This window comes from Onychostoma macrolepis, chromosome 23 (genome assembly GCF_012432095.1).
Source record: "Onychostoma macrolepis isolate SWU-2019 chromosome 23, ASM1243209v1, whole genome shotgun sequence".
In the NCBI taxonomy this organism is placed as follows: Eukaryota; Metazoa; Chordata; class Actinopteri; order Cypriniformes; family Cyprinidae; genus Onychostoma; species Onychostoma macrolepis.
The window spans coordinates 10611157-10632205 of NC_081177.1; the positions used below are offsets into that span (position 1 = coordinate 10611157).

At 36.9% G+C, this 21049-nt stretch overlaps 2 protein-coding genes across 4 annotated transcripts; one reads left to right on the forward strand and one right to left on the reverse strand.

The window, feature by feature from the left end:
- Positions 1–4020: 4020 nt before the first annotated feature.
- On the forward strand, positions 4021–11013 carry zgc:113176 (uncharacterized protein LOC554708 homolog). Of its 3 annotated transcripts, none has more exons than XM_058763098.1 (13): positions 4021–4312; positions 4417–4683; positions 5198–5227; positions 5348–5367; positions 5527–5657; positions 5797–5923; positions 6242–6408; positions 6986–7139; positions 7250–7336; positions 7603–7782; positions 8377–8439; positions 9231–9300; positions 10724–11013. In XM_058763098.1, exons 4-12 carry the CDS (start codon positions 5355–5357, stop codon positions 9296–9298), a joined length of 990 nt encoding a protein of 329 aa, XP_058619081.1. In that variant the 5' UTR covers positions 4021–4312; positions 4417–4683; positions 5198–5227; positions 5348–5354; the 3' UTR covers positions 9299–9300; positions 10724–11013. The 3 variants fall into 3 exon arrangements, with proteins under 3 accessions (XP_058619081.1, XP_058619083.1, XP_058619082.1); XM_058763100.1 differs by having other exon boundaries at positions 4038–4312; positions 7603–7773; positions 10724–11012; XM_058763099.1 differs by lacking the exon at positions 4021–4312 and having other exon boundaries at positions 4398–4683.
- A 6193-nt stretch (positions 11014–17206) lies between these two features.
- On the reverse strand, positions 17207–20458 carry LOC131531915 (L-rhamnose-binding lectin CSL3-like). Its single transcript, XM_058763101.1, has 8 exons — positions 20428–20458; positions 20318–20341; positions 20141–20197; positions 19810–19945; positions 19544–19653; positions 19348–19392; positions 19073–19193; positions 17207–17897 (listed from the first exon to the last, which is right to left on the reverse strand). The coding sequence occupies exons 1-8, from the start codon at positions 20456–20458 to the stop codon at positions 17792–17794; spliced, it is 630 nt and encodes a 209-aa protein (XP_058619084.1). The 3' UTR covers positions 17207–17791.
- Between the last annotated feature and the right edge of the window lie 591 nt (positions 20459–21049).

Consider the following 21049-nt stretch of genomic DNA (forward strand, 5'->3'; position numbering starts at 1 on the left):
ATACAAATTAGAGATTTTCAAACATTCATTTTGCAAATATAGTAATAATTTTGTGTGAATTATGTATGAACAAAGAAAAAAAGCTTCTTCCCATCTACTCTTCAACACAGTTTTAAGGTTGTTTGCAGTTTTGCAGCATATTATTATGTTTTACATAGTTTACAACAAATCACAGGGGAGTGAATGAATATTCTCACCCCAAAAATAAGATTAGCAGCATCTTTTCAAAAACGTTCCTAAAGGTTTTTTTTTTTTTTTTTAATACAGCAGTTTACACCATTTTAACACAGTTTTCGGTTCCCCGAAGAACCTTTCAGTGAACAGTTCTTAAAGCTACAGTCCTTAAGTTTTGCCTCTTTGTCGCCATCTCTGTTTGAAAACCTGGAATTGCAGCTTTTTGCTGAATTATCTTCCTTGCGTGGGATGTGCTTCGGTACGGCTCCAGCGCGGATGAATCTATTGTTTTGAGGTGAATGTGTGGTTCTTTGAGCCAGAAAAGTGAATCACAGTAGAGAGATGACATTCTGTTCTGAGTCAGATCCCCCTGTTTTCCGTCCTAGATGACAAATAAGGCCGCCTGCACATCTAGCCGACTATCAAGTTCATGGATCAGGTTTTGTGAAGAGAGTGCAATTAGCTACACATCTGAATGAAGCTGGAATGGAAGCAGCTGCACCCACGTCAGAGAATGCATCCCGGTCTTCTTCTCCAAAGAGTCAGCCCTCATATGCAGATGATCTAGTTGTCCGAGAAGTATGGCCAGAACCATTTGGAGATGTGTCGCCAGAGCATGGTGAGCGCCACCTTCAAGTCCAGCAGTTGTCTGATATAAAGTCTATGTGGATCGAGATGAAGAGGGACAACGATGAGCTTCACAGCCACATTCTACCAGAGATCCTGTCTAGGCAGATAATGCTTCATTGAAGAAGGAGATCCAGCAGTTTAGCACCAGCATTGAGACTCCTCGTAGATCAGTGACACCAGTACCATCCTCTCGCATTCACGTGCCACCATCTGTCTGTAGTCGGAGAAGTTCCACAGTGTATGCTGATGAAGTTCCCAGTGTGAGCAGCTGACGAGAGAGATGGGAGACCTAACACTTTCTCCCAGGACGCCACATGTTGATGAGAGGCATTGCGCCCACCCTCAGAGGTCATATGCCTACTCAGCCCAGCCTGCAGGAGCAGGACATTACGACACTATGACGCCTGATCCCAGACACAGTCATCTTCAGAGAGAGAGAGAATTCAGTCTTCCCTCACGTCCACAAATGGTGCCAAGAATGGAGATGTTGCACGCCCAAGAGCAGATATATCAAGGTCCTAAGCCAACCATACCCACCCTGACAGCAGCTGACCCCAGACAGTTTTCCAGACTGGCTTTAGAGACCCTAGAACTCCATAGGCTTCAGTTGAGGATGAGATATTGGGTTGGAGTAAAGGGTTACACAGAACATCATCCAGTTAAAAATCTCTTGAAAGTCTGTTGGGAGTATGAATTTAAAGATTTAGCGAGCTTTGGTTGGACAGTAAAGAAGGAGTCAAACAGATTAGGGTTGAATAAATATGAAATTACCCCTCTGTAGCAATCCCCGGATGTTTCCAATGCTTTTGATTGACTTACAAATACAAAAAGAAATAAGTGACAAGGAGAAGATCATTCCAATAAATATAATAGTTCAATAGTATATCAACCAAACATATTATTCAAATATACGGATGGGTCGAAGGATCCTGAATCTAGATGAACAGCAGCAGCAATATATATTCCTGAATTTAAAACAAAAATAGCCAAAAGAGTATAGATCATCTGTATTTACTACAGAAGTATTAGCAATTATACTAGCACTGCAATGGATTGAAGAAATACAACCCACTAATACTGTAATATTTACAGATTCAATGTCTGCTCTAACAAGTCTTTTGAGTGGAAAATCTGCAGCATGGCAAGATTTATTATATGAAGAATCTGTTCAGAATACATCAACTAGGGTTAATGGTATATTTCCTATTGGCACTGGCTCATGCTGGGGTGGAGGGAAATGAGGAAGTGGACTGCCTCAAGGAGTGGATGCCAATCTACCATATCCTTCATAATAATATTATTTCATTATTTCTTGTGTGATTATTAATCAAGTTATTGATCAGTATTTAACCTCCTAGATTATTTAATGATTGACTTAAGTTAGTAGTTGCCATCTATAGTAATAATATATAGAAAGTGGGTAGTCTTCCATTGTAGCAAGAATGGAATGTTATTCTTTCCTTGCTTTAGTCTATTCTGTTCCTAGGGTCACCATGCCATGCCATTAGGTCAGTGTGACCTCCCATCTATGTGAGCGACAGAGATTGGAACAACTGTGACATTTATGTGTTCTGCTGTTTTATGCTATTGTTTGCAATTTGCTTTTTGCGCAATTTAACTGGTATTTGCATAATAGATATTAAATAATCCTGCTTTATTCTGTATTTTTACTCTCTAAGATGAGACAGGCATAGTGTGTGAATGCTGAATGCTGATAAGATTCTCGCCAGAGCTAGGCAACCTCGAACAGAAGATAAGTGTTCTCTATGTATGTGTGTGTGTTGGCATCTTTTCCCTGAGTAAGAGGAGAAGTCGGAGAAGTTCGTCATCAGATGCCCCTCTGATCAGGAATAGGTCTCTGGAGATACCAGATTTTCTGACTCCTGATCTCTGTAGCCTAAATAATCACTTAGAGATATGTTTGAAGTGCTTACATAGTAAATTTCATTCATCACTAATAAGGGTACAAAAGCAGTTTGAAGTAAGCTTACCAACAAAGCAAAGGTTTATGAACAATGTTTTGACATGCTCTTTCAAAAAAGGTCATTTTAGGTAGAAATGGCTGGTTAAGCTAAAATGGGCCACAATTTTCAGCTAAAATGGTCTGCATGCACACACACACTTTTATACAGAAGTTGAGGGTGAACATAGGTTTATAGGCCTGGATATGTATCCATACAAAATCCTAACAGTCTTTTTTTTTTTTTTTTAAATTTGCATTGCAGACAGTATGGCAGGAGGACAAGCAAAGAAAGGAAACAGAGAGATGAAGAGAAAGGGAAAGAAAGGAAGATGTCAGTAAAATGGGCTGCATACACACACTTTTACACATAAATTGAGGGTGAAAATTAGATTTATAGGCCTAAATGTGTATCCATACAAAATCTTAACTGTCTTTAAATATATAATATATATATATATTATATCTGCAAAGACTTGCTTTGAAGGGAATGCAGCATCTAACCAGCCTGACTAGGTGCAATGTTAAGACCTACAGTATACAGGTTATACGGTTAAAGTGTTTTTTTGTTTTTGTTAAAGATGTCCTAATCTTTAACAAAATGTTTGACAAGTATTTGACGAGCATACACACATGCATGCACACAAAAGACACCAATGCACAGAAACACACACCTATGAACATCAGTTCATTATTTTTTTTTATTTTTTATTTTTTTTTTTTTGCACTGTTTAATGAAATATTCATTCAACTTTCTATTTAATGAAATACATTTATGGTGTTGTTGCAATGGCACACTAAAGACAATAGTGTCAATTTACTGTTAAAAATAAAAGGATTTCAGCCAAAATTACCTGGTCCATTTTAACTGAACAGCTGGCCCATTTTACCTGAATGTTGTGCCGTGGCTCAAGAAGGTACCTGCTGATACTTGAAGTCTCATAATTTTAAAACAATTATACTTTTTTACATTTAAAAATATATATATATATATATTTAAGAGACCCATGCTAATTTATAAAAATATCATGGTAACACTTTAGAATAATGGTCCGTTGTTAACAAGTAACAATGTAATAGGTAGTACTACACTAACACTTAGCTTAATACTATATTAACTAATACAGAAGCAAGATTAACTAAGCAGTAAGTAGTAGCAAATATAGGACAAAGGTAGTTCCTTATTAGATATTTGATAATTATTAAATAAAAATATCCTCATTGAGAACTACTTGCGAACTTTAATAAAGAATAACCAATTAATTACTAATCACAACAGTGACGTCTTAAAAGTGAACTATTGGGTTCTTTGTGGAAACTAATTTATGAATATATGATATCCCCCAAATAAGTCAGCTACAGGTTGAAATTGTGACTACTACTCTTACCAAAGGATGGATGTTCTGTTTATTTCAAATAATACGTTTACGTCGGTTTGCCAAAACCACCAGAAGAAGAAGACGACAACGACGATATTGGCCCATGGGCTAGAAGGGGCCTGCTGCGCCACTCAGCGCCAGCTGAAGCTTGGGCTCTGATCCCTCTGGGGTGGGTGGGGCATTACAAATGTATTTATTTATTTATATGTATTTGTATGTATATGTATATGTATATGTATATGTATATGTATATGTATATGTATATCAATACAGATTCATCACCCATGTGCGCAAGCTATACAGTAGGTGGCGGTAATACTCCTAAGGACTGAACGGCCATTGAACCAAAAGAAGAAGAAGAAGGGCCTGCTGCGCCTACTTGGTAGGCTCAGAAGGCTGTTATCATCCATCCACATGTACACCCATACAAATACAAGAGAAGACTTCAGATCCAATCCCAGAGGAATCCAGCTCACCGGTAACCGGACGTCTACTGGATAACGCGGCAACGTTGCGGTATTTCCCGCTTGATATTTTCAGGTAAGACCATTTAAATGATAAAACCGAGCATTTCAACTGTGATTAATTAGTCAATAAGCGAAAACAATACAGAAAGTGTGTTTTAAGGTAGCGTGACATGAGATGACCCTGTAGCAATTGTGTTTGTAAACGTATTATGTTATTAGATTATCCTTATGGTACATGCTTTACATGAGCATTAACGTTACTACTTAGCATGTTTTAGGTGTTTGAAGCTAATGGAGAAATTTTGTTTACTATTTAAACGCAAAGTTAGCCGGTAAAAATGACTTTTTCCACACTGTAAGACAATAAGGCTTATTGCATATATTGTGTATCTGCTCGTTAATGCTTCATTTAGTCTAACATAAACATGTATTGCTGTCCTCAACATTGAACTTGGAAAAGTTAAACCCAAAGGCACAGGTCTGCCTGTCTGTCTCCTTATCTGTCTGTTTATCTATCTGTCTGCCTGTGTAACATTAATATCTCTTTACCAAACTTTTTTGTCTCCCTTTACTGCATCAATTTCCAGCTGGTTTCTGTAAGTGCAAGGACTTCTGTGGTAAGTTTGTTTTATTACTTACATGCTATGTCTATGTTGAGCAATCCAAAATTAGGTTTTGGGCCAAGCTGTTTAGAGAGAGAGCCCATTCTCAAATCTTTCTCTCTGTTTATGTTTTAGGTGGAAGATGGCCCAGAGAGGTAAGCCTTACAGTTGCTAATCTAGAAGCATTAGGCAAGTGTGTCTGAGAACGATGGTATGATCTGCAAAATTCACACTTACCCTTGCTAACACTGTCTTTTTTTTATTACTGATTTATTACTGACTAGCTTTTTCTTTCTTTGTTGTTATTCAACAAGAGAGAACGCACATTAATGAGGAACAAAGGGAAACCTTGAAATCCTTTTTTAAGGAAGGAATGGCACGTGTTGGCTCACCCTTAATACCAATAGCTGCATCAGCTACTGGATTGGACACCAGTGTCATAGACGTAAGGTTTACTTTAGTGCCACACTAACAATCAACATGTCACATAAATATATAATTCTGCTGTACTGCTGGTATAAATGAAGTGTTTTGTTAACATTCAGTTTAAGTGGTGTAATACTCTTTTCGTATTTCTCTTTTAGAACTGGATCGGTAATTACAAAAGGTCATTTAAAGCATCGTCTGAGCCCCGGCAATCAAAGGCCAAAGTTCACATCCGAGAGCTGTCACCATACAATCTTTTTTGTAGGGACATTCTCAGAAACAAAGGTGAGAGACAATATTTAATGGGTGCTTTTAATTGTTATACTGAACGGTTTGTTGTTGCACATAGCGGCCCTGTTTACATCAGGGGTTTACAAGGGTCTTGAAACAGATTTTCAAGATAGTATTTGGCAAGTTGCATTTATCAGTGTAAGACTGCTGTGTGCATTGAAAAGAATCATTAGGTCATCTACTTCACACGTTAGAAATGGATTTCACAATCCAAGTGAACCAGTGTGTTGGACAGATTGTCTATGTATGTTAAAAAAAAAAAAGAGATGCTAACTCTAAAGTGTTTTCTGTGCATCTGTTTTTTTTCCTCAGGCACAATGAACGATTTTAAGGACAGGTGGTCCACATTAGGGAAAGATGAGAAGCACAAATACTGTCAAGAAGCAGCAGCACTGAGGGCACATGGGCAGGCACAGGACCTTAGCCCTGAGATGAGGGATCTCAGAATTCAAATGCATCTGAAGAAACTGAAGTTAGAGGTTTGGAAAGAAGCTTCATTTGCTGGGCATTAGTGGTATTATTATAGTATTAGATGCGAGGATGATCAACAACAATTGTTATGTGAGCAGAACATTGTGACAGACAACTAGATTGTTTATCTGTAGATTTTTTCCATCATTTCAAATGAATTCATCCGAAATAAATATTCCAGCTGATTTTTGTTTACAAGGCTATCAGCATCAAATATTCTCACATTGAAGAGATTGTCAAAGGCTCATACCACCCTCTCAAACTAAATTCCTACTGGTTGGGCTAGTCTATTCAGATCAAGGTGGTCAGTTGAAGCATTAGTAGTCACATATGGCTATGAGTCAAATTATTAGTTGGATATTGGACTCTGTGTAAACACAGCTAATGTATAGTTAATGTAACCCTGGTGGTCCCTGGCCACTTATTTACCGCCTGTGACAACACTGTTTTCATATATTGCCTAGCTCTGTTAAGAGTTGTTTCTTCAGTGTATGTTGGATTTTTAAAAGTAGGTTTTGGCTATTTTGTGTATAATCATTTATTTACTATTTTTGTGGTTGTCTTGTTTATCTAAATATTGTAAAGGTGTCCAAGCTTGAGGCTTTGGGTGTGGAAACGGCCATTTTATCATTTGACCGCCATAAGTCCAACTTACAGGTGTATGAACTGGGCAGCAATGGAGCTATTGATTTCCTTGACTCAACGGACACCGTGAACAACTTTGCACTGCATTTCACAGGTAATATTGGATGTATGAAAATCCACAGAAATGGACTCAGGCCCATAATAGTGCAAATATACATAATACAGTTTTATGAAATTAGTTGTTGTCTTTTGTTACATCTGTAGCCAGCTCCTCAGCCACGACACCCAGTACCAAAGATAAAGTCAATGTGCTGGTGGGAAAAGTGCAAGATCTGTTCAACCAAAAATATAGTAAGCATATATTCAAACACTTTTTAAGACTGATGTAAAGAAACTGCTTATCTTGATAACCTAATATACCTTCATGAATCCATGGCATTATTATCAAATGAATCAATTATTTATCTAATGTGCCCATCAACCATAAGATTATGACACCTTACTAAAATGACTGTTTGCAGCCTGTAAACTAGCTATCAACAGGAGGGGAGAGTTACAGTTGTCCAACTGTGTAATTGTGTAACGTGTGCATGCATGCATGTGCCCATGTCCTCCAGAGGAGGCCGGAGGTACTGGAAGGCTCCCCTACCAGTCCCTGGTGAATCGGGGCATGACCATAAAAGTTACTGGACTGCCCAACAGCCTTACCCTCAAGAAGCCATCCTTTTATGGAAGGAACCAATTGGAAGCCATTTTGAAAGCTGCTGAGGAGATTTCATTTGAAATAAGTAAGCAAAGTAAACAAGTTTACTAAAGAATAATACAGGCCTACATGTGAGTCTTTTTATAGTGCTGGGCCATTGCATCTCTCTCTGTCCCTTCTGAGCCATGGTTCTGCTCAAGGTTTCTGCCTCTTAAAAGGAAGTTTTTCCTTGCCTCTGTCACCTAGTGTTTGCTCATAGTGGAAATTGTTGGGTCTCTGTTAATGATATTATAAAGCGTATGGTCTAGACCTACTCTGTTTGAAAAGTGCTGTGAGATCATTTTTGTTATGATTTGGCACTATATAAACAAAATTTAATTGAACTGAACCCGATTCAGGTTATAGATTCTGTTTGTAAGGGATGTGACACTATTTCTCCGTTGGAGTTTCATAATTATAGTGCAACACATTTTCTAAAAAGGCACCTCTCCAGAACATCCTATAGCTGTTTAGTTGAATGGGTTTAGTGACTGTGATGGCCCTTGTCAATAGTTTACATCTTTTTCATGCTCATCAAACTAATTAATACTGCTGTTTGATTATTTTTCTCCAGTAATGCAGGAAGACTAATTATTTGTTATGCTCATGCTACACAAGTGTTTCTTTTTTCCCTAAACATATCAATCAGATGCAGCACAAGCAAACCCCACTGATATGGCAGAGGGAACGTCAGAGCACATGGACGCAGAAGGTACGCGGCGTTGTTTTTATTTTAATCTGTAAATAAATATATAACATTAAACTTAAGAAGCATAGTTTACTAGATATGTAATTGTGGTCATTGCACGGCACATTTGAACCACTGTACACATTGAAATAATATAATGAAATCTTCACCTTTGTGTGATGGTTTAATGTCTATAAACACAGCAGATGGCATCAAGACAAAGTCGGTGGAAGAAATATTAGAGGCCATGTGAGAAAATGTTATTTCTTGTAATCCTAATAAATTTTAAATGCCAAAAGCTACAAATCAGTTTTTGGTATTGCTTATATTCGAGCTTAATTAATACTACTGTTCTGAGAAGTCTGCCATTGACATTTGACACAAAGTGAAAAGCTTACTTGTTTGATTATTACAATTTATAGATTCAATATTTATACAGGTGACATTAAACATCTTTTATAAGGTTGGTATTCTGATCATTTTACACTTTTTGAATTTGCTGTTGAGATTTAGATGCAAGTAATGGCACTGTGTCTATTTTTAATCAATGAAAAAAAAAAAATAATAATAATAATAATAATAATAATAAGTGACGTGTGGCCCACCTACAATTCCTGCTGGACCTGAGACTCGAACCCGCAACCTCCGGGTTACAAGTCTACTATTAGGCTACGACTAGCCCAAATTGATATGATTTACTAATTAACTATTGACAGTGTAAATGCTGAAAAATTGCATTATGAATTTGTAATTAAGATTCAAAATTTGTGATAAGAAATACAAATTGTTATTGTGTTTTGTTTGATGTACTTTAGGTGCACAGAAGATGAAAGAAGAGTCCTCAGAAACAGCCATTACTAGCCAACATGATGACTGCAGATGAAGGTATCTTTCCAAATTGTGGTTATTTTTATTTAACCAGGAAGTCCCATTGAGACTAATGAGCTCATCCTCATAGCAGACTTGGCCGAGACTGGCAGCAGCATAGATAAAAACAGGTTTCAATAGTTTACAATACTACAATAAGAACAGATATGGGAACAGAAGCATAGACTAAAACATTTTAAAAGGGAAAAAACACTAGACCGTGACAAACTGACAAATCAGCCTCCAATCCTTTCATTTTGGATACAACAGCGTTTAACTAGATTCACTTTTACGTCTTTCGAGAGGCAGATTCCAGGCAGAACGTGCAGAATACATAAACAGCCTTTTTCCAAGCTCCGTACACACATTTGGGACCTAAAGTATAAAAACATCTTGAGAGTGCAAAGGGTGTTGTCCAGTACATTTCTTTAAAATACAAACACAGAGATAGGAGGTGAGAACACCAACAATTGCTTTTTAAATGATGATTTAAGCCCTTCGGGTGGCTAGAGCAGGCCGACATATGACTGTATGAGTTATGGCCTTACAATTAGTAATAAATCATAAACCTGCGTCAATGTGAAGTTGAGCTCTGAAAGCAGTTGAAGAACAAAGTGGTGATGAGATTTCTGAAATTAAAATTGAGTTACCCCTCTGTCTCAGGTTTGATTTACATCAATTTCTGAAACGGGAAACCCAGAGTTCCCTTATTATTTCAGGGTTACACTAAAGCCGCTTTTTGAAATGGGCCCCAGGAGCTCTTCTTTGTTGACCTGCTTGTATCTTATGATTGAGCTGATCTGAGATGGTGGGTGTCAGTTCTGGTGAACTGGTGTGCAATACCCACATTGTCATTTGGCAACGGTTACAAATGAATACGCTGCCTTTGAGATGTTGTTTTGAACATGGTGATGGGTATGCTTTCAACTAAATTTATACTTACACTGATTTATACTTCTGCGTCGAACCTACGCTGTAGTCTATGTTTTCATTTATACTTCTGCGTCGTTGTCCGCATCGACGTGCAGTACACATGCAGACCGCTAGTCTGCAGTGTCCACGGGTATGTTGCTTGTATAACCCACAGTACCACGGCAAATGCCGAAGAAGAAGCAGCTCGTCAGAGAAGCATTATAGCCGTGACAGCAGCAAATAAATATCAGATCATCAAATCATTATTTAAAACTACAGAAAAGGAGACAACAACAGAACAGAAGAAGATGGCATTCTTTCAGTCTCCACAAGGATTTGTACCATGGCAGAATAACCATAGGGAGGGGTTCTAGCAGACCAATCACAGCGCTTGCGTTCCACATAGAATTGACGCACTCTTAGATTTTTGGAGAGGAGCACCTCAGGCTACGGCGTAGGTTCGACATAGAAGTATAAATTGGGCTTAACTGACTTGACTTCAAAAATATTCGTGTTTTTCCTTTGGTAGATGGAGGACATTTGTGCTGTGTCTGCCACGTCCATTTCGATGACAGGAAGGAGAACGCTACAAAGAAGTGGCGTTCATGGTCACAGTGCAGTGTGCCAATCATGGTCACATACTGCATGTGGTTTTAAAAAGAATGTGCCTTCAACTGCCAGTGTCAAAACACCGTGCAAACACCCTGAAGCACTGCATCAGTAGGAAATGTGCTATTTACTGCATTCCAAGGTGTATAACTTGTTTGAGCTGTCAAGATGTGATAGCAGGTATTCCTCTACATCCTTTTCAATAAACAAATGGGTTCCATGTAATGGCTCAACTGCAATTGTCCGAGCTTTGCTTCCTCACAAGGCCAAATTTGGCATCCAGTGTCACTACCATATCTCTATCCGCCTGGAAATCAAACACTTACAGTAATCCTGGTTTTGTGTCTGCACCAGGTTGATACACTTATACTATTACTGTTGTAAGAAATTATAGTCTGCCTTGACCAAGCTTCCACTCCAAGATGTGTATTAGACTATTCGTAGAGATAATTCTTCCCAATCTCAATATGTAAATAGTATCTCCGGAGTGATACTTCGTCATTTATAGCTTGGGAGCGGCAGTGGGCCATCAAGAACCATCTGCTGACCAAAAGGGTACATGAATATAATTGCTAGGGATTCTCGATAAACTTATCACCTTAACATTTGGTTGTTCCCACCTGAAAGACTACCAAATATGTGGGAATGGAAGGCTATCACTTTCATTGTTATCCGCAATTTACATTTAAGACGAAACTTCATTTACATGTCTAGTGGGAAAATGAACACAATACAGTATAAAATGTTTGAGTTTAGGACTTTTGGGGTTCATTCTGACTCCACTGAATCTGAAGTGCTGCCTGTACTTTGTCACTGCTACGCTGTAATAAGTTATTCTTCTTCAAGATCTTCGACGTCCTCATCACTTTTTCTTACACTGTTTTATTATTATACTTTGATATCTGCAAAATTACTTAATTTTTGAACAATTTAATGCCATCAGGTCATGGAAAATGCAATTATGGTTAATCAAACAAGAAACCACGCTAGAACTAGAACCAACCTTTGGACATGCTGGACATGTGGTCCCAACATCTAATTGTGGGCAAAGATATTCCAAATTTCTTTGTCGGAAGTGGTAATGCGTAAAATGGGATATGGATTCTCCCACCAGGGCTCTGTAGAGTGTGTTAATTTACAATATAAGCAGCAGTTAGTAAAAACATCACTGTTTCATATACTTACATCTGGTGATGGTGGTTCACTCAGAAGTTATTTTATAGAAAAATAATAAGAATACTTTTGCATGCAACTGTACAATTCTAGATGGTTCCATAAATGTTTGCTTTTAGTTGTGATAATTAATAATGTAGTACAATCAAGGAAAAAGGTTTAATTTTCACGTCTATATGGACTCGTCAGTCTTCCATGAAAGTAACTGAAATGTTCACTTCACAGACAGGACTTCAAACTGACCTCTGCAAACTGTCTTGCCTCTGCAAGTGTGAGGTTATTTTTGCAGCGCAGGGTGTTGCAAAAACCCTCAACAGTGACAGACAAACATTCCCCAATTGTAAGTCGCTTTGGATAAAAGCGTCTGCAAAATGACTAAATGTAAATGTAAATGTAAACAAAAAGCTCTAGCAGAGGGATGGAGAAGGCTGTCTGGGGCTTGTCGGCTGTTGCTGGCCAGAGCCCATACCTTAGCAGAGTGCAGGTTTCTGCTTAACACGCACACATATTGACTGTGACGGTGCAGAGCCATCCTGCCAAATAAAAAGAGGGAAATAAAATAAAAACATAACCAAGTACTACTACAGAGACTACCATATCAGCATAGACTAAATCACTTGAGCGTGTCACCTATAAATTAATGTTTGTAATTATTGAAATCAGCAAACAGGGACAGGAAAAAAAATTCAAATATGTATCACAAATTTGATGAATTCCTTATAGGAAATCATTACTCCAAATTTAATAGGATTGGATTCCTTAACCCTGTCAAGAAAATTTAATACATTTAAGATTTGTAAAATGACAAACCTGTGCTGACAATGACCGTCATGTCCTTCGTGTACACAGCATGAGTACCATGGCCTTCAGGTAAATATAGGAATGAATAACCCCAGGGAGGATGGATCACAGTATTCTATAAGAAAGATTGATAGCTCGAACAAAGTTTTTAAAGCAACAAACTCGAGACACTAACAGTTGATACATACTACTAAAACAATTTGAAGAATCTAATGAATCTGTTGAAGTTACTGTGAGTTTGCTGTCTGTATGTATGACCGCATGCTATTGTTCTTACATTCCACTTATCCGAAATCAAAATATTTGGCAATTATTAGATAAAGCAAAGTATTTGGTGTATCTATTAAATACATACCAAACAACCATAAAATAAGTCTTGGGTTTGAATATTTCACTCAATATGAGTATGATATAGCTTCAGTGAAGCGTTAACAAGCAGATACACAATATATGCAATAAGCCTTATTGTCTTACAGTGTGGAAAAAGTCATTTTTATAGGCTAACTTTGCGTTTAACTAGTAAACAAAATTTCCCCATTAGCTTCAGACACGTAAAAACATGCTAATTAGTAACGTTAATACTCACATAAAGCATGTAATGTAAGGATAGGCTAATAGCATAATATATAAAGTTTACAAACACAATTACAACATGGTTATCTCATGTCACGGCACTTTAAAACACATTTTCTGTATTGTTTTCGCTTATTGACTAATTAATTACAGTTTAAATGTTCGGTTTTATCATTTAAATGGTCTTACCTGAAAATATCAACCGGGAAATACTGAAACGTTGTTGTGTTAGCCAGTAGACATCTGGTTACCAGTGTGCTGGATTCCTCTGGGATTGGATCTGGAGTGTCCTCTTGTATTTGTATCAGTGATTAACCATGTGGAAGGATGATAACAGCCTTCTGAGCCTACTAGTAGGCGCAGCAGGCCCCTTCTGGCCCATATCTATGAGCTGATAACCACTGATAATGCCAATCGAATGTTAATCGAGTGATAACATTCGAAGCAGGTGATCCAGTCCAGATGGTGGATGATGAGCACCTAGAGATGACCTCGACAGCCCTGAATGTCAGCGGAGACCAGGGCTGCGTTTCCCAAAAGCATCGTAAGCTTAAGTTGATCGTAGCTCCATTGGTTTCAATGGGTCTACGATGTACTTTTGGGAAACGCAGCCCAGGACAACTAGATGAGCCCTAGAGACAGATCCCCTCCGAAGACCTCATCATCTAGACGGCCATCAGGACAAGACCACGGGAACCAGATGACTCCTCTGCACAATCTCTCTTTGTTGCAACCTAAAGCCCAAAACACACTGCACGATTTTAGCAATCCTAAAAGATCATTGCATCACACTGTGCGACATGGATCTAATAAACTTGGCTACGACATGAGACTGTACGATGATGACACCTATTGACTCTTACGATATGACGCACATTTCTAAAAGAGTAAAACGTCATCAGCATGCGCTAGTGGTAAACAAAAAGAGCATGATAAATCACACTTTAGCAGTTATAGTTTTTATGTGTGCTGAAAAAAGTGGAAGAGGTGAAAGAGGAAGGGATAAGAGCTTGAGGTAAGCAGTTTTATGTTTTAGCGTAATGTCGCGTTGATCTCATGTCGCATTTTTATTGGTTGGTCAGCAAACGTGGATCGTACCAGCAAACACACTGTGCGATGATCATGCTGTATCATAGGCTATCTTTGGCCGCAAGACCATGACAACGGCCGTCTTTGAACCTCTCTCACTGTGTGACATAAGAGCACCGATTAGGAGCCATGATCACAGAAATTGCCACGATTGTTTCACGAAAAATCGTGCCGTGTGTTTAGGGCTTAAGTGAAGAGAGTTTTTGAATGGTATTGTTTTTTATGTCTAGTAAGTAAAAAGTAAAAAAAAAAAAAAAAGTAAAGTAAAAAAGTAATAATAATTAAAAAGAAAATTATTATCATTATTATCAACATACATTGCCTTGTGTATAATTCTGCAGTTTTTTGTGCACAAGTAATTTAAACTCAAATGAATTTTAAATCTATGTTTTTGGAGCAGTTATATATGACCCTGTTATCAACTACAGTATGTTGAAATGTAAGAATTATTTCCATATGCTGGGCATTTTATCAGTAGACATTGTTTTATGATGTTTTGCTGATCATAAATATGAAGTAAAAGTATTATGTCCTTTATAGTATTGAGCATTCCTGATTATTTATCTGCATGCTTTGATCATACACTGGACATTTACTGTTTTAAAAGGATTATAAAAACAACAAAAATGCATGCTGCATTTGATAAGGTCAATGAACAATTCAGAAGAAAGTATACATATTTATCAGTGTTTTATATACATATTTAGCCTATAAAACATATAAATGGCCATCTACTTCAAATTGCTCTAATCAGTAATATAATAATAATATACAGCAACATATCATCATATGATTGTTCAAAGGACGGGGGGAGGCAGATTTCAGTTCAGCTACATTTTATTTGTACAGTTCTTTTCACAATAAGCATAGTTTCAAGTCAGCTTTTAGAAAACCAAAACAGAAATAGCAAAGAAAAGTATCTACTGCTTCTACTTTCCTCACCGATGCAGCACAATGCAGTCGAAGTATACAATGAACCACCTTATAAAGAAGTCAAAACCAGGATCAACCCTCAGAGAAAATAACGACTTGTCAAAACTTATCAAGAACTGTTGTTTGTGTTTTTTTTTTATATAATTCCCACTACTCTAATTTGTAAATAGAAAAATAAATAAACATAAATAATAAGAAAAAACATTCCCCATTCACAGGTAAATGTCACTTCCAGAGAAAACCAAAATTGAAGCATCTAGATGACAAGACCTTTTTCAGTTACAAAGATACCTTACAAAGATAAAAATATTTTAGCATTAGCATTTAGCACATGGTGTGACTAGTTTAAATAGATGATGTTTCGGCTTTACCTGGAACACACACTGGCAGTCTGAGGAAAGTAAAAGTGTGTTATAGTTACTTATGAGGGCAGGTTGCAAGATCCCACTGTCTTTAATTGGCACGATGAACAGCAATAATACCTTTATTCTTTGAAACGCAAAAAAACAGATATTGAGTCCCACACACTGATGCCGCTAGGAATTCTGGGCCCTGTGCACTGAATTTGATATGGTGGGGCCCCTTCAAAATCACGTGCTATGCATTCTGTCAAAATCATGTTCTATTCATTCTGCCACCCTTTTCCCCCCACTAGCGATGCCCCTGATCCATGACAAGGATCAGAGAAAAAGGAGCTCACTGCAGAACAGCTCTTTCTTCCATCACACCTGATTCATGAACAGATAATGACAAGTATTTTAAAATAAAAAATCAAACAGATGGACTATGCTTTCATACTGAGATACTGTAAAATAATGCGAAGTAATGCATAAGATAAAAACGTCTCTGTTATCGGTTAATCCTACTGAACACCATTACAAAAACCACATTCAGGCTGAATTAATCACATGATAAACAGCATATTCCCACATGTGCTTACATAATATACACCTGAAAGCTTACAGGCAGGTTCCTTGAGTCGTGTCATCTTAAGTTGGTGAATGTTAAAATATGTCGTACCATGTGTATGTGAAATTTTAAGCTTGATATTCAAAGGTGAAAGCTTCTTCATCTAGTGGTTTGTTTCAGGCAAACTTCAGGTTTATAGCAAGTGATATTTCTTAAGAGATCATTATATCTAAGCAGAGATAGTTTTGAATTACATAGTTTATTTATGTGTAGAACACTTGCATATTAGTATCACACAAGTAATCATTGGTTTTTCATATTATGTGTATATCTACAGCCATACTTAATTAAAAATCTATGATTGACTGCATTAGCTTGATTTATTTTAAAGAAATTTTCAAGCAAAAGAAATGTAAAAATATATATTTTAAAGAAACGTTTCAAGTAAAACAAATCACAAAAAGATAATATATGAAAAATAATTATCAGTAAACCTAATTAGATTAAATGTCATGTCATAGTGCTGGTCAAATGTCATCAGTGTGTATGAAGAGGGTGCAGATTTTAAGTCATTTGACTGATTTGGATTTTTTTTTTTTCTTTGATGGCGAACTAAATATCTTTAGAAAAAAATACTGTGAAAGTGCTTTAAGGATTCTTATGATTGTCTATGGTTTCTTTGGTTTTTGCTAAATTCCTGCTAATATGCATATGCTGAACATGCTGAAGTGTCCTGTGTGTTCTAGGAAGGTCAAAAGGTGCTTTCAAACAACAGGCCTAATAGAGAAGTGTTTGTGTGAGAACAAGTTTGTGTTATAGTTTAACAGGCTCATCAAATCAGTATGTGTAATGAGGGAACCAAAGAATGGCACACAGAAAAATGGATCAAAGTGCAAGAATTTTAATAGGAAGAGCAAACTCGGAACAAGGAACAGGTATATGTAACAGCTGACAAAGAAACATGGGAAACACAGGGGCTGTTTATACAGACTAACAACATAACAGGGCACACATTGGGAGACAATCAATGGGAACAATCAGAAAAGAAACTACAAAAAGCCTACAAACTGGCACAGGAAACTCAATAAGAACTACAACATAGAAGTCCAACACATAACTGAGAACATAAGACAGTATGCAGAGTATATTAGGAAGTTACGACATGCTTTACACAAAATGTATTTGTACATTGCTTTTACAATACAAATGTAATAAAATTGTTTTACAGGACATATAAATAAAGAAAAATTGTGCTGTAGATTATTCTACAAGAATTTGAGTTTTCTCACTAAATCTTGATTGCTTTCCATTAATGAGGTTAGCAATCAATTTTTGAGAAATTGTTCCTAAACTCACAAAATCACCTTAAAATCAAAAGAAAAAAGTGTGAAAAGCACATGTAAAGCATCTGACACATACCATTAAAGCTAGCAGCATCTAAAATCTATAATAGAGACAATTTTCATTTAAAACACACACACAAAACATGAAATACATTTATGTGGCAGGATTATATACAGCTGTACATCACTTCTAGATATTTGAAGACACCATAGCATGGATCGGTGTAGACAGAATTTGAAGCATTTAGTTGACAAGACTTCTTTCCTTCGCACCTTATAAGTAAAAAAAAAAAGGAACAAAAATATGATTCTCATTATTATCAACATAATTGGCCTTATCATTCTGCAGTCTATTTGTTTCAGTGTGTGATTTTCTTTGTTTTTGGTTTTTTGATAAACTATAAATGACACAGATGGGCTTTTCACACCAAAAGTAATTAACCCTGTGCCATTCTAAACCTGGGTTATCCTGCTTCATGTTTGATTGGACCAACGTAGCATGTGAAGTGTTTACATAAAGATCTAGCATTGCTCATCCTCGTATTATATATTGCAAAATTGTAATATCAAGTTTTTTTACGACCAAGTTAAAATCTGTCTTCACTCCAATTTGCGTATTTTTCATCATCATTGACATTTTCCAATCATTATGTTCATACAATCTGCAACTCTTCCTTGACTGTGCAAAGCATGTGAATATGAGGCATGAGATTGGATCTCTGCATCTAACCATAACATTCTAACATTATAGACCTTATGCGCCAGAGAAACAAGCATGCAGCCATCTTTAAAATTCTGTCTTTGAACGTCCATAGCTAGTGAAGTGGATTTACTTAAGGAAACGAAAGGTATGACCATTGTAATGTTCTAAGCGGATGTCATAACAAATGGGAAAATGTTAAAACGAGGAGTTCATTCATAGTTTTTTACAACAGCAGACAACAATCGCAGTGCTGAAAAGGGGCGGAGCTACATAAGGTCTATTTAGGTTTGGCATGGAAATGCGAGGTTAAGAATGACAATAATCTGGGGTTAAGCGCAGTGTGAGAAGCCCTTCAGCATTAGGTATATGATTAGGCTCCTAACACTTTAAGACCTCAAGCACAAATCCAGTATACTGACACGTTTCCAATTTTCCTCCAGCTGTTATTAATTGACTGTGTTCATGCATGAGTACTTGCTGAGATGGGCATTTTAACACATAAGTCTGTATTTAACCATTCAAGCACAATAAGACTCCAAAAAGAAGTTAGTGCATGTCTGACCCTAACTCTAACCAGACTTAATTGCTTTCTCGCTGCTTGTCTACTTGTATATCATCCACCCCTAATTGACCCTTATGTATGTTCTGCATATTGTTTCAAACTAACTGAAAATTGAATGATTATGTGTGTGTATGTGATTTGATGCCTTATGTGACTCTGCATGAAGTGTATCTGCTGTAGTACCTGGAACGCAGGCTGAGGGTCTGAGGAGAGTAACAGTCTGGTGATGTTGCTAATTTATGAGGGCAGGTTACAAGATCCCGCCGTCCGTAATTGGCATGATAAATAGAAATAACACCAGTATCTTTTGAAACACAAAAACAGCACATTTCAAAACAGTAATTAATGCCACCATACTGTTGCTAGACTGATCCATTCAAAATAATTTGGACATCAGGTCCTGTCATGAAGCACTAAACAAATACTGAACTTATACAGATAGAAAAGATAAATCTTACCACAGATAATGACGCTTTGGGTATATTCACAGGTTGTACTTCTTTCTAGAATTAGTTTCAGGAAAAATGGGAACAAAATGAGAACAGACATCGATATTAACAGTAACTACAAGTTCTTTACAGAAAAGAAAACATTTAAGAATTAATAATCAACTTCAAAATTTAGGATGGACATTTTATTAAACAACTGGCTTACTTGCTGTAATACAGTCATAAGATACATCCAGGTATTTAAAAGTCCCACGACAAGGATCAGAGAAAACTGAGTTCACTGCAGGAACAGAACAGCTCTTTCTTCCATTACACCTGTTTTATGGACACACAATGACAAATATTTGGGAAGAGCTTTAATATAGCCTACTACAGACAAAAAATTGTGTCTGTAGCAAAATTATGCATAAAATGGAATTGTTATCATAAAACATTTTTTCTTCTCTTTTCTCTCGTATATGTCATTCCTACCGAGCAGACATTGTATGGAGGGATTTTTCTTGAAAGCAGTGCGTATTTGAGATCTCATTAGATGGTCTCCCACTAGCGCATGTTGTGTGATCAGTCCTCCCGTAGTTGGCTTCAAGGACCTTTATTAATCCAAAATCTGACACATGTAATCAAAAAACAAACAAACAAACATGAGAATGTGGTAGAGTTTAAGCATGGTGCAGGTTTGAGTCCAGGCTCCTCCTGATCTTGTTCTCCTCTCTTCTCTTCCATTGCTTCCTGTCTCTCTCATACTGTCCTATTTGGGCTCAAAAGGCCAAAAATATAACATAGAAATTTCTGAATTACTCACCACAGCTGAGGAAAGCAGATCCTCCTTCACAGATAATTGTTCTTTTTGCTTCTATTCCTGCAAAGAGGAAACACGCTGTTTAGGCGAGATGATAAAATTACATGAAATTAAATAATGTAATGTTTTGTTTGTTTGTTTGATGAGAATGTGCAATATTCAGTCAGTTGCCATTCTTACCATGTTGACAAAGAAACAGCAGCACTGAAAATCAAAATCAAATAGAAACAAAATGAAAAACTAAAAATTAGAAATCAATCAAGCTGAATTGGTTCTAAATCGATACTTACAAATGATCCAGCTTAGCTTTTGCACCAGCATGTTGAATGTGTGAACAGAAGGAAAACTCTAGAATTCTCTTAAGAAGACACACGTGCACATGGTATTTATAGCAAACATCATCTGTTTACTGTAGATAACAACTGCGGAAATGGGAGTTCAGAATCTCAGAACTTTTCAAATCCACATGTAGCTATATAAATTAACCACACTTCTGTTGATCATTAAATTAGCTGACTGTACATTCAAAATGTTTTATGATGTTTTGTATCCCATTTTACTGCTTTGTTTTGATCATATATTCAGTCACCTATGAAGTTTCCTGAAAATATCTGGAAAAGTTTTTCCTGTTGTGTTTTGTGCATTCACACTATCAGAGCTATCCCCTCACCCTGTTCTGTGCTCATCCCGGACCGTCCCGTAAAGTGTTTCCCAATCCGACACACGAACATATTTTCCAACTCCTTCTTCTTCTGTTGAATTAGAAGTATCACCACTATGGAAAATGATAAAAGAGATGTTACATTTACATTCTGAAGAAGATATCAATTTTATAGTGTATTGAGTCAAGGGCCAATGAAATTCATATTAATAATATCATAAAACTGATTCAGATTGCTGTGAGGAAAATAG